The 13256-nt window shown below is 43.2% G+C and overlaps 1 protein-coding gene across 1 annotated transcript; it reads right to left on the bottom strand.

Moving 5' to 3' along the window:
• On the bottom strand, positions 1-11985 carry tamalin (trafficking regulator and scaffold protein tamalin). The gene is made up of 8 exons (XM_086212555.1): positions 11628-11985; positions 9047-9099; positions 7625-7679; positions 5641-5743; positions 4588-4681; positions 2886-2952; positions 2114-2180; positions 1-1088 (listed from the first exon to the last, which is right to left on the bottom strand). Exons 1-8 carry the CDS (start codon positions 11823-11825, stop codon positions 616-618), a joined length of 1110 nt encoding a protein of 369 aa, XP_086068681.1. The 5' UTR covers positions 11826-11985; the 3' UTR covers positions 1-615.
• Between the last annotated feature and the right edge of the window lie 1271 nt (positions 11986-13256).

Genomic DNA, 13256 nt, shown 5'->3' with positions numbered 1-13256 from the left:
AAAGTATCACATGGACGGGGACACATCTCCACTGGGGAAATTACAAACACATTGCGTGTACACTCGAGGTCTGGGTGCTAATTTAAGCTTGGCAGTGACAATTCCCACAAACAGTTGTGGCTTGTGGAACAACATAGCTTTTCTTGCAAGTTCTGCACAAAATAACAAGGGTATAATCCGAAAATGCCTCGTTTTATTTTTTTTTGGAACTGTGACTTTGGCAGAGGAAAATAAAAGAGGATCGATCTGAATCATATAAACTAGATATCAAACTTGTCTCTTACAAAATGTTTTTGCATAATCACAATTGTTTCATTTATTCAACTGTCAAAATAAAAGTTGCATGCAGTAAAAAGCTGGAAAACCCTTCATTCTGTACATAAACCAGATGTTAAAATAAATAAATAACTTAAAGAACACATAGAAAATAAAAGTTATGTACAGCTTTGAGACACTAATGTTCACTGGTCTGCCCATTGAAACATGGAGAGGTGCAACTACACAGCCATTACACTCTTTGGTCTCTTCACTCTTTGGGGCTTCTTGCTTCTTTGAAAGTTTAGTTCGGGAGCCACTTTAGTCTCTGAGGTTCGTGTGAACAACTTTATTTGCTGATCACAGTTTGCTCTCCTCCTCCTCCAGCGGTTTGTTCAACCCTGGGATGAATTTCAGAAGACGCCTGCGGAAGCTCTTCTGTTTGGGCTTCCTCTGTAGAGAGTTGAATCCTCCCTGTTTGTCCTCCGAGGCGGACTGCGAAGATCCCCTCATGTAGCTGCGTGTGCTGGCGCTGCGGGTCAGCTGGGTTTTGGCCGATGTGAAGAGCTCACTGGCCGGTCGGAGACGGTGCTTCCTCTCTTGCGGCTGCTGGTTTTGCTTTTTATCTTCGCTGGCGTTGTCTGAGTCCTGATAGAGGCAGGTCTGGTAAAGAGGGTCGTCTTCAGTGGCCGTGCTGAGAAAGCTGGCGCTGCTGCTGGTGCTGCCGGTGCAGTGGAGGGCTCGCTGAGCAGCAGGGCTGGGAGCGCCGAGGCTGCCGTACACTCCTGCCGACTCCAGAGACTCGTACACAGAAGCATCACTCATGACTATACCTATAATACAAGAAAGATACCGTTAGCCCAGAAGATAAGCACAGCTTTAGCACACCTCAGATTTAAAACTGGGTTCTACAACTTCTGCATCAGTTTCTTAGGAGGAAGCTCCTCTAACTTTATTTAGAACCTGTTGAACAAGTACAATGACATTCTCACATTGCACACGGGAGGTTTTCACTTCAATATATAATAAATATAATCATACCTCCTATGCACAGACCTTCACCGGGTTTAAAACTTGAGTACATTCAGAAAACGCTTCAGATGCTTCAGCAAACCCAGTTCTTAGTTTATGTTTTGGTTTTGGGGTCGTGGTTTCAGTTGATTTTGATTTTCCATTAGAAAAACATTCCCAACATGACCTGAAATGAATTAAGAACATAAACATACTTGCTACTGCATTTTGCTGTTACTTATGGTCAGCATTGTGCTAGTGCCTGTATTCTCTACATGTTTGTGTGAGGGGGAGCTAATGGGCTATCCGTGTTTTTGTGTGTGTGTGTGTGTGTGTGTGTGTGTGTGTGTGTGTGTGTGTGTGTGTGTGTGTGTGAATGCTGCCCACTCCATGGATACACACCAATATCAAGTTTTTCTTGTGGTGGCACCAAAATATTGCAGTACTGCACATGGACTTGTATCCTGATCAGTTCGGTATGACATCACAAATGTATAACCCAAACAAACAAGTCGTGCACATGATCAAAACTCAGAACAGCTCCTGAGTCAAAAAGGGAACAGCTGTTGCCACCGGTAACTACGCTTCGAAACTTTAATGTTTTTAAACATCAAAGAATGACATGTTAACATTTTGTTGTCTCCGAAGTGCAAATGGGATGTTTAAATGCAAAGACTTGATCCCGGTTCAGTCCAAACCTGACATGACAGGCAAAAGTAGTCTGTTGCTGGTATTTCGCTAGTTTGTGGTATCTGCTGTGGAACCCTAAATGCCTCCCTCAATGGGATGCCAAAGGAAAGCCACAGGTTCTTAAAACCCACTGATGGACAGCATCAAGGTGACTTACCATGAACAAGCCGCTGCTCCTGCACCATCAACGACCGATATTCATCCCATTTCTCATGGAGAGTTTGCTACAAAAGGAAACAAGTAAGATTTGAAATGATTGTGACAAGAAAAATACAACAAACCGGCCGCAGACTCCAAAGGGACTTTAGCTCAGAAGCAGCTTACTGAGTGGAGCATCTTAAACAGATCTGTGAGTGTACAAAGCAACAAGACCAAAAGGACATAAGTTTTGTGTCCATTCTCAAGAATCCTGACGGAGAAACAAAAGCATATGAATATGATCGCAACAGTCATGGTGATTCAGTTAGCCCTGATCCAACACGACCCGCATCTCATTTCACCCGAAATCAACATCAACCATCTGTCCAGCAGCAGGTTATGCATGATCTTAATCTTTAAAATGTTGGATTAGTATCTCTGAGAGCCGGCTGTGTCGCAGGCAGCTCTGTTGGATTAGAGCTGAACAGCTGCTGTAATCTGGGGGGAAAGCTTGTCCTCTTGAGCCACTTAACAGGCAGGTTTTTAACAGCCACAAGTTAAGAATGTCTGCAGCGATCAGAAACTGCTGATGCAACAGGTGGTGCTGTGGGGAGACAGGTGTGTCTGTGTGTGTGAGTGTGTGTGTGGGGGTGTCTAAATCTAGCTTCTAACATACTGCGAAGCTGCCGGACACACGAGCCAACTCACTGCAGCTGCAAAGACACTAGAAGCAGGGGAAATGCTCAAAAACAACAACAATAAAATAAAAATATACATAAAACCCAAATCACCTTCAGATACTGCAGCCGGGCTTCCAACTCTGCTTTTCGGATCGAGTCACTATAAATGGTCTCCAACCTTTAAGTGGAAGAGACAGAAGGCAAAAGAATTAACAGGCATATCAGGAAGCACTTAAAAAGCTACGAGCGCAGAAAACAGCTATTTTAACCATATGAAAGGCTCTTTTCATAAAAGTGGCGGGAATGGGTTCACTGTCTAATGTTTACAAGTGGGGGGAGGATCAGGAACAATTTCCACTCAAAACACTTGAATCCTTTGAATCCCATGGGGGGGTCGATCTTTACAGCTCCTGTTCTGGTTATACTGACTCATGTTGTGAGTGTAATGCGGTGATATCAGTCTATAAAGCCTGCGCAGACGCCGATGCACTGATGTGGTTCGCCTCATGTCTATTGCAGTAACTCAACGGCTCACAGGCGGAGCCTTGCTAATTGTCATTTTAATCTTTACAAGCAGAGACGGAGGGTGTGGAAAGAGTATGGTACCAATTAAGCAGTCACTCAGAAAACTCTAACACTGTGGATCCGTAGGGCAACGTGCAGATGAGGGTTTAGCAGAATAAATGAAAGAGAAAGTCCTTGGATTGTTTTTGTAGGAGCTGTAGTCTGAATTCTAGTTGTTCTTGAGGTTGAGGAACAGACTGACTGACTGTTGCATTGTTGCAGCACAAATGAAGCGCAGCAGGAAGCAGGGAGTTTGATAACAAAACTATCTTTTACGGGATCTGGGACCCAGGCGCCAGCCAAATATATATTGAGCTCATCCCTCAAGTTTACAAATCACTGCTGTAAAGCCTGTTACGATTCAAACCGCAAATTTTTTTGAATTTGAAGTCATTTTGACTGTTAAATTGTCCACAGCTTTGTCAATATTTCGGTCTTCATGATCCTCTTTCCTCTTGCAGTGTACAATAAGAACCTGTCAATGCCAGGTGGACTGTGTAGGTTCATGGAAACCCGTGGACTTGGACCAGCTGAGCCGTTAGCCTTCCTGATTACTTGCATTTTGTATTTCTGGGACTTTGTCCTGTAGCTCGCTGTTGACTAAACTAGCTTAAGTTTGGATCTCTATTTTCTTCCTTTTGCTTTTATTCTGTCAAAAGATGCTCCATAGAGTTAAGTTCTTGTCATTATTATGAATGATAACCTTCCTGCATCCATAAGCTGAGAGTTACGTTTCTCACTGTACTATGTATCACATGCGGAGTGCTTAGCTTTATTTTCCTTTCATGCTAAACTGTTGTCTCCTTTCCAGCCTGCCACCAAGCTGACACCGGGAACCTTCACATTCTTTCATTATCTACTTGTATCCAACTGTGCTTCTAATCCTATAATGTTAATTGTTGTATTTTTTGTGATTCTGTTGGTTTGTTCTGCACTTGTGACTGTCCTTCCTGAGAGACGGAGGAGCTTTCTGACATTTTTTTGTTGTTGTTGAAGTTTCTCCTCATCTTGATGGAGGCTCTACGGACAGAGAATTTTACACTGTACGGATTGTAAAGCCTCTAAAGCCAAAAGCTGACCACTGATTCCAGGCTCATGAAGAAAATTAGATTGTTTGTCATTCCCACAAGTCAAATTCTTTGCTTTACACTTTAATTACCTCTTTTGCACCAAGTTGTCCCAGCTCTAAAATACAGTTAACTATTAAAAACACTTGGCGAGGAATGCGACTCGGTGTGGATCTGTGTACCTGAGTGTGTTGCCGCAGGCCTTGATGAGCTGAACGATCTCCTTGTGGCGGAATCCCTCCACCGTGGCCTCGTTCACACTTGAGATGGTCTCTCCTGCACGCACACACACATACACACAAACATGTGGGTTAATCAGCGGCCGTCGCTAGAATCCAGCGTGGCCTGTTTGATTCCAAATTAAACTTGTCCATGTGCGACACAAATGTGAGTGCAGTCGTGGCAAACATCAAGTCACTGGGCTGCAGTTGCATCAGGCTGGAAGATTGGGGTTCATTTCAATGTGTCAAAGCCTTAAATGTTCACCCAACACTCAGAGTCTTCAGCGGAGTCAAGACTCGTGCGTGACGGTGATCTTTGTGAGGTTTCAGCACAATGGCTATTTTGCTTTTTCAAAAACCACCGCTTGAGTCAGTCCATGTGATGAAGTCATTGTGTATGCAGTGAGACGCAGAAAAACAATAGACCGAGCATGAGAGGAATTTAGGAAGTGAAACTTAAGTGACACACACAAACATACACACCCACACACAAACACACACACAAAGTGCTCTGCTAATGACTGAATCAGTCATGGGTTTGAAAACCAGAAAGCATTTATAGAAGCAAAGTGAACAAGCCCAGCAGTTCTTTTAAGTGTTCTATTAACTTTGAGCCATATTTACTGATTTAGACTCCCTCTCACCTCACAGCTTCTAACTTATTTTAAAAATAACACTTGCCCTCTATCTGGCACTCTGGTGAGATGAGCTGGCAAATGTGTGCCGGCTCCAGCAGCTCACAAACTTGTTTGTTGAGTGGAAAATGAACGGGGGCGAGCTCCTATTTGCACTTCCCTAAAAAGAGCCGGCTGGAACTCACGAGTCCTTGTGTTGACGTTGTGTCTTGTTGAGTGTCAGCTGGCAAACACAAATGCAGCCTCACTCAACCCAAACCTCCTGTCATACTTACTTCCCCCTGACGACTGTTTTGAATGTTTTCCAGGATATTTTTAGCCCGGGTGGCTCAAATAACGCAAGAAAGGACAGAAGACACAACATGAAAAAGCGACTCACCAACCCGGAGTCCTGCGAGCTGAGCCGGGCTGTCGCTGTGAACCTTACACACAAAGGTACACATCTCCACGGAGTTCTGGTCCTGATGATGCAGGCCGTACGTCTGAAAGAGACACAGGGTCATCCATCAAAGTGAACACACAACCTGATGGAGGCTGACTTCCTTATTTCTAATATAGAAGAATTGTCTTTTGCAACGTGTTTGATGTCAGCAGACATCATGTAACCTCGAGTGTGACACTGATAAAGCCCTGAATGACGAGGTGAGGAAGTCATGACGGAGGACAGCGAGCGCGAGGGCAGATCATATCGCAGAAGATGCAGAGATGTGGTGCAAACATGCAAAGTAAGTTCTTGTCTGGTTGAACCAAAACCATCGTTGGACTCTTTCAACATCAAGCTGACACTGAAACCAACTTAATCAATGTCTTATTTGCAGCAAAACATCAGTAAGATTAAAAAGACAGACTGGAAGTTGAACTCTTGTAGATAATTCATTTTACAAAATAAAAACAACAATAACAATCAAAAAAAAAAAAAAAAAGGAATCGTTATAAAAGTGCCCAAAATATGACCAGTATTGGCAAACTACCTGCTGAGACATCCTGAAGTATTTACATCCTCTAAAAAGTAGGCCTGTTTTTAAAAAAAATAATTCAAGTTTTTACCCATACTGCAACTCAGCTGAGAGTCATTTAATTTTAGTCACATGACTGTTTGTCCCAGTGGAGTCAACTGGACACTGAGGTGGCGCCGAGAGAGGACAGGAGTTTGTTCCTTCACCGGATCTCATTGATGCAAATGTTTCATTTTTGGTGGACTTTTAAAGGAGACATTACGAGCTCACATTTATTTTCTAACAGAAGCTTCGAGGACACACTGATGCACGTTAAAACTGATGGTGGGTTGATAAAAAGCCAATATTACTTTCAATCTAACCAACTTATTCAGCTTTTGATTTCAGTCTTGCATCGGTACAACTGAGTGCTCTAATATTTTGTTGTCTTGGTAGCAGCTTTTGTTTCTATGGCATGCATTTGCACGTTATTCTCTGTTTCTGTGGGGGGAGGGTTGGACTTCCCCTTGTCACATGACCTTCACACAACATGAAACTAAGGGCCTTCCCCTCTTGAGACTTTCTGACAAAACCACCAATGTCTCACAAAATAAGTTACCAAACTTTCCACCAGCTCCTATTCCAACACGAGCCCAACTTGGATGAGTGTGAATGTTTGAGATTATTAAGATCTGACTGACAAACGCCACACCATGCAAATAGATTAAATGCAAATATTAACATTTACATGCTCGGCCCAGCGTTGTATTAATGTAACAGGCAGAGGGGGAAGAAAACCACCAGAAATCACCACTCATCTCTCTCTCTCTCCCTCATGATCTCACTCCTTTCTTGCAACGGGCAGGCGGTGGACAGGGCGGGAACTTCCATCAGAAGAACCATAAATAAAACAATATATCTCTTCCTCCGTGTAAATCTCCATTTCCTCACTGGCCATGAAGGCGACACAGAATCCACGTTGTTGTGAGCAGACAAGGTTCCAAAAATGTCAAATCAACATTTGACCACTTTGGGAAACGATGGCATCCACCGTGAAACAGTGCTAGCATTGTGAGGCAACGCTTGAGGGAGGCGTGAGCACAGATCGCATAGATACAGAGGTCAAGTGTGCAAAGCATCTGCCTGCCTGGTGGCTGAGAGTACAGCAGGTACAACATGGGACGCTTGTGTGTAAACAGACAAGCTTAAAATACACATGCCGGGAGAAAATCATGAGACCATGAGTTATGTTACTGATGTGTGACCTTTTACCCTCCCAGCAGGCAAATGCTTGGATTAAGAGATTTACAGGAGACGATGTAAAGTCACTCAAGTTCACTCAGAGACGCGGCTGATCAGAAAAAAGCCTGTTAAAAGGCACTCGAGAAGCCCAGAAATCCCCCTCCATCTCCCTGATAATCCTCTTACCTGGATCTCAAAACCAAACGTCTCCTCCTCGTTCTTCTCCAGCACCACCACCTTCCTGGAGAGAAGAAAGAGACGCCTCTGTCGGTATCACAGCGTGCTTTATATTCCACATTTCCCCGAAGAACCTCACACCTCCTGTGAACCCAACACGAGCTGAGCAATTCAAGTAACGTTTGAGGGTTGCAGGTTTTTATACTTGAACTTGAGCTGCTTTTTCGGCCTGATCTTAGTGTAAAGTGAATTTCAGGGAGTTTGGGTTGTTTCCTGTACAAAACAAGACACAAAATACTGGAATAAATTAAAAAAAAACGGTCATAGCTGCAGTGGAAGGGCAGTGTTAGCTTAGCTCCTTGGGCATGTGCAAAACACTCATTATATAAACTGAAATGGTTTCATAATGATTTATGAAACAGAATTTTACAAAGAGGCATTACAATTTCAGAAGTATGGAACTGCTTTCCTGCCTTGGCACAGTTATTTGACGCAGCCCCTCAAAAGCCCCACTGCAATATTAGCCAGTTATGATGGATTTATCAGAAACACCTGAGCTAACGACAAAGCACAAGGGTCAGCGGCAGGACCCTCGTATCAGACTCAGAACAACCCTGTTCATAAAAATGACAACAGCTTGTTCTGTTGCTCCCATAATTAGGAATGAACCCACACTTAGGTGTTACCACCTGGAAACACACTGTTAATGCAGTGCAATGACACATAGCCAATATTTGCATTGTCGACCCGTACGATTGTAATATTAGCAAATAAATGTCCTTCACAGACGGTCGATGTTTATCTGATGTCGTGGAAGCTCATAGCTGTTCTGTACATGGATAGGACTGAATTTTTCCTCAAAGAATGTGTGATGAAGAGCTGTTTAATACGTTTGTTTCCCTGGCAAGAAATGTGGAATTAGTATAAATTTAAAAACAACAACATACAAATAAAAAAGAATATCGGTATTAACGCCCCCCCCCCCCAAAAAAGAACAAAACATTGGCAGCAGCCATGTTATTATTTCAAATACCAGTAACAATATCAATACAACAGGTAAAAAGGACTATTAAATAGCCGAAGCCTAAGTAATATAAGTATTGGCCAGTTCATTAGCATTTTGGCTAACAGTGATCATAATTTGTCCCTCTGGGTCATTTTATACACAAGACGGGGATCAGACGAGGTCAACTAGATGCTAATGTCAAACACGCCTGGCTCTTATCTGAGCTGCGTCTCTCTGCTGGCTGGACAGAACTTCTTCTGTGTCCGGCGGCATCTGGACGTCACAGACGAATATACAGTACGAGAGGCTGGCAGACTGAGCCACCAACTCTCACATGCGATACACCAAAGTGCATGTGCGTCATTCTTCACAACGAGCAGCATTTCACTATGAGACGATGCTGCTGATGGAGGAGGAGAGCGTACCTTTCGAGCTCTGGTGACTGAGTTTGGGGTTTCCATTTCTGCGGCACGCCACCCTGCAGGGAGAAGAAGACACAGAGGGCGTCAGACGTGTGTGTGTGCGTGTGTGTGTGAGGTTTAAGTGTGATTACTCACTAGTGTTTCCCCCAACATTTCCTATACACACCCGCTGTACACACGAGTGCATCAACCAGTCCATCGAGTCTTGCAGCTGCACACGTGTGCCATGCGGTCTGTTTGTATGTTTAAATCTCCTGAGCTATCATGCTACTTTGGAATAACAGTGAAACCAGAAATGCGTGTCGAACTGCTGCCGTTTGTTTACTTCCAGCAGTCACAACAGTGGTAGCGAAGCCCAGAGCACACAACTTTAAATTTAATTTCACACCAAATCGGCTGCCTTTGGGGCATTGAAATTGAACTTTATTTATGAGGAAAATTCCAGCTTGTTGGAGAAACAACAAAAAAAAAAAGCGGGGAGGTGAGAACTGGGTCTTCTGCTACAATGACCCGATTGAGGCAAAGTCAACAGCAGGTCAGGACTCTGCCCTACCTAAGCAAATAAGGAATCTCTCTGTCCAGAAGGCTACGCTAAGTCACTTACAATCAATCCACCTCTGTTCCAACTCAATCATTTTCAAATGCTGCTCCTGTGAAAGAGCGCTTTGTGCTACGCTCTCTCCGGGTTGTAAAATGTTGCTTTCTTTATGTCCCCCAACACTTACAGAATTGTCACGCACTCTTCTCAAAGAGTGCATTTATTCCCTTATACCCACGGAGAGTAACGGGGGTGGCTCGGGCAGGATCTCCATCCCTGTGTACGTACAATGCTCTGTTGTAGCCCTCCAGCCTGTCTTCAGGTCGGCGGAGGAGAACTGTGCCTCTCTTTACGCTACATGTCTGTTTTCCTATGTGTCTGCCAGACTCAGAAGGAAAAAAGTACACAAATGAGCTCTAAGAGGGTCACAATCGCCAGGAAAATGTGTCACCTGACAGACTCGCCATGCAAACCTGCGGCCAGTGTTATGCAACCCAAACTAAAACTGGTGTCCATTAGAGAGGTGCTGCTCTTCAAATGAGGTCCGAGTACCACTGGTGACTCTTAGAACAGTCGGATTTCATTTGTGAAATCATTTTACTGCTCTTATTTAGCAACAGGAGTCGAGTCAGAGGTTCCCCTTCACCCGTTTACAACTCATTTTCTAGTTCTTTGATGATGTTTGTCATATTTTACCATTTATCAAGCAAGGATGCACGATAGTGGATTTTATGCTGCTTTAGGGAATTTTACAACGGATTTGCTCCATATCCGATATTTACCGGCGTTGATGTTTTCCGCATAAAAACAAGTATGAAATATCCACATTTAGCGCGGAACTGGAAAAAAAAACATGTGTAATCTTAATTTTCATCACTGCATAACTCACTTTATGCAAAGAACCAAAGAGGAAACAAGCAATTTTCAGCTCCGTTAAGCTGAAGGGGAGGATGAAACAAAGACAACCGATATCTGCAGCTATCGACCCTGTGCCCAGGTCATCAGCGGTTGTGAAGCTTATTAAAAAAAAGGCTTAAGTGGTAAAAACCATTACAAAAGGTGATCATTTTCTTCAAGTTGACTCATCCACATAGTTGACATCATCAATGTCCTGTTGAACTGAGCCAGATGCCCAAGGTTGGATTTTTTTCTTACTTAATAGAAGTTTGTGATTTTTTTATTTTCTATTTTTTTTACCCACACTGTTTCCTAAGAAGAAGAGGCATCAAAATGACCAAAATCTGTTGATACCAACGGAGGGCCGATGTTACTGACCATCCATCGTTGGACACAGCAGGTTATGCTGCTCTTATTCTGTTGAAGGCTACAGGACTCGCTGCTTCCCCTCCCATCGGTTTTCCGTTTAATCAGAAATGTTTATTAAACATAGATTCTTCATTTCAAAGACTAAATAAAATAGTTTCTCGGCTACTTACTCACCCGATTTCAATGAATCAAAACCGTCCTTCACCTCTCTGGTGAAGGGTGTGTATGTTTGGAGTGTGTTTGCCTTGCTGATTTGTGTTAATAATTTCTATTGGTGTGAGTAAACCTGTTGTTTGGTAGCTTCCTCCCACAAGTCAAATAACCTGAGGAGAGTGAGCAGGAGGAAGAGGGTCCGGGTCTACCTGACACAGCACAAGGCAGGGTCAGTGTTTGGGTGGTCCAGAGCTGCTCACGATGGACAGCTGTTGGCCTCCAGTGAGAAGCTGTCACTGGAGGCCAACACGATAAACCAACATTTTAGACAAAAAAAAACAAAACAACAACCCCAGAACAGAGCGACAACTGGAGGGAATTCTGCAGATTGACAGCAGTCCACTCATGAATCATCCCTCAAGCGGGTGACATCATCGCCGTTAAACTCATCTGAAGCGTTAACTCTGGTCTGGATGCTGATAAAGAAATTTAAATGTGCAGTAATTAAAATACTCCAAGTGTCCTAAATACTGAATGAGGATCACAAACATGCACGTTCATTCAATGTAAAAACAAAACAAAACTTGAGTAAAAGTTTTTTTGTTGTTGTTTTTTTTCCCCCCTGACCTTTTTGAAGTTTCTGGGCAGCGTTCCCCCGGAGTATGCCAACGTCTTGTAGTTGTAAACCTCCGAGGAGTTGGTGGGTAAGTGCATAGTCCTGCAGCTTTCCGACTTGGAAGAAGGGAAATAGATGTCGTTGTCCGGAGATGCTGGTCCACCCTCCGGTCCGCTCGAGTTCACCTTCTTTAGCCTCCTGAACGTCATGCTGAGGTCACTGACGAGCTGGAAACTTTCTGAAAGTAAAATTGGGAGTCTTGTGGTCTTCCGGGAGAGACTGGGAGCCGCCGGGACAGATGCTGACCGAGGTATGCGCCTCAACGTGGAGCCAAGTACAATTTTACTTCGGAGTGATTCCTCGGAATTGGCGGGGGGCGGAGCTTAGTTGTGAAGGACACAAATGAGTGCCATGTTGACGTGCATCCTCGCTGATGCGTTCAGGGACACATCGGAAACTTTTTTTGAAATTAGATGTGTATTTGTGTACACGCACGTTGTAACGCACTGGCGGCCCGCACTGGGTGTGTGCCCGCCTCTCGCCCAATGTTGACTGGGATAGTCTCCAGCCCCCCCCCATCCCATCCCCCAACGTATAAATGGTATAGAAAATGAATGGATGGACGTTATAATGCCAACCCATGATGTCAGCGTAAGAAGAACTAAAGAGGACAATAAATCAACCACATCGCCGTAAGAACTTTGATCTGACACGTTAACTAAACTTAAAATTCTTTTTGTTTTGTAAAAAAAAAAAAGTCTTCTAAAGCTAATTTATATTAAAAAAAAAACTTTGACGCCTTTATTTAGAAAAGTAAAACGAAATAATACCAGGAGATATAGAACAAACAAGAAAAAGGTTCTTTATCATGTGTATAATCATCATACTGGAGTTAAAGGGCGTTTATTTGATTTCTTCCACATTGCAAGTGCTACTGGGCGGTGTAAATATGCTTTAAGACTTGTGAAAACTGTGTTGATGAAGAAAAAATAAAATACAGTTGAGGGTACTGCAGGTCGTGAAGTATACCGTAAACCCGTCCATCCCGATGAAGTCAAGCGTGATGCCATTGTTTCCAGTCTTTATTTGACATCCTGGTGACATGATGACGGCTCACAATATGGTGCGAGTGCCATACGCAAATCACAGTGGCTGAATCAGTTTTTAAATTCTAATGTGTCTCATTTTAAACGATAAACCTCTGTTGCATTCATCATACTTTCTTATTATACAGCATGTTCACAAGTCAGTGGTCAGTTAGTCCCACTGCATCAAAATGCAGCATTTATTCCTCCCAGATCACTTCATGCTAGAAGTTTTCTGTATTCGTGCTCAGTAATACTTCACAGCAGGAAGTACCTATTAGTACTACACGTTGAAAGGTACTCTGATAAGTAAAGAGGGTGATTCTTAATTTATTCTTTCTCTCCAAGTCTGTTCTTCAATCATGATAAATCGCCACAGCACAAAAGGTGAATGCTGCCCTCTTGTGACGGAAAAAATACTCACCACCTAATTCATGAAACGTTTATGGAAATAATTTCAATGTTGAAAAATGAAACGAAACATTCAAGTCCAGGTTTATTAATGGATTTATTACAATCTTTAATCTTTACACATTGTGATATTTCAGGCATGAG

This window comes from Aulostomus chinensis, chromosome 9 (assembly GCF_037954235.1).
Source record: "Aulostomus chinensis isolate RoL2024-O1b breed Wild chromosome 9, RoL_Achi_v1.0, whole genome shotgun sequence".
Lineage (NCBI taxonomy): Eukaryota > Metazoa > Chordata > Actinopteri > Syngnathiformes > Aulostomidae > Aulostomus > Aulostomus chinensis.
The sequence above is the reverse complement of the archived record's forward strand: the minus strand, read 5'-3'. Positions and strand labels throughout refer to the sequence as shown.

Excerpts from the sequence above, each read along its gene's own strand:
- tamalin (XM_086212555.1), bottom strand. The coding sequence starts at position 11,825 with ATGACGTTCAGGAGGCTAAAGAAGGTGAACTCGAGCGGACCGGAGGGT. Across the intron at positions 2,953-4,587 it reads GCCTGCGGCAACACACTCAG|GTTGGAGACCATTTATAGTG; the intron begins GTACACAGATCC and ends TTCCACTTAAAG. Across the intron at positions 1,089-2,113 it reads GGAGCAGCGGCTTGTTCATG|GTATAGTCATGAGTGATGCT; the intron begins GTAAGTCACCTT and ends CTTGTATTATAG.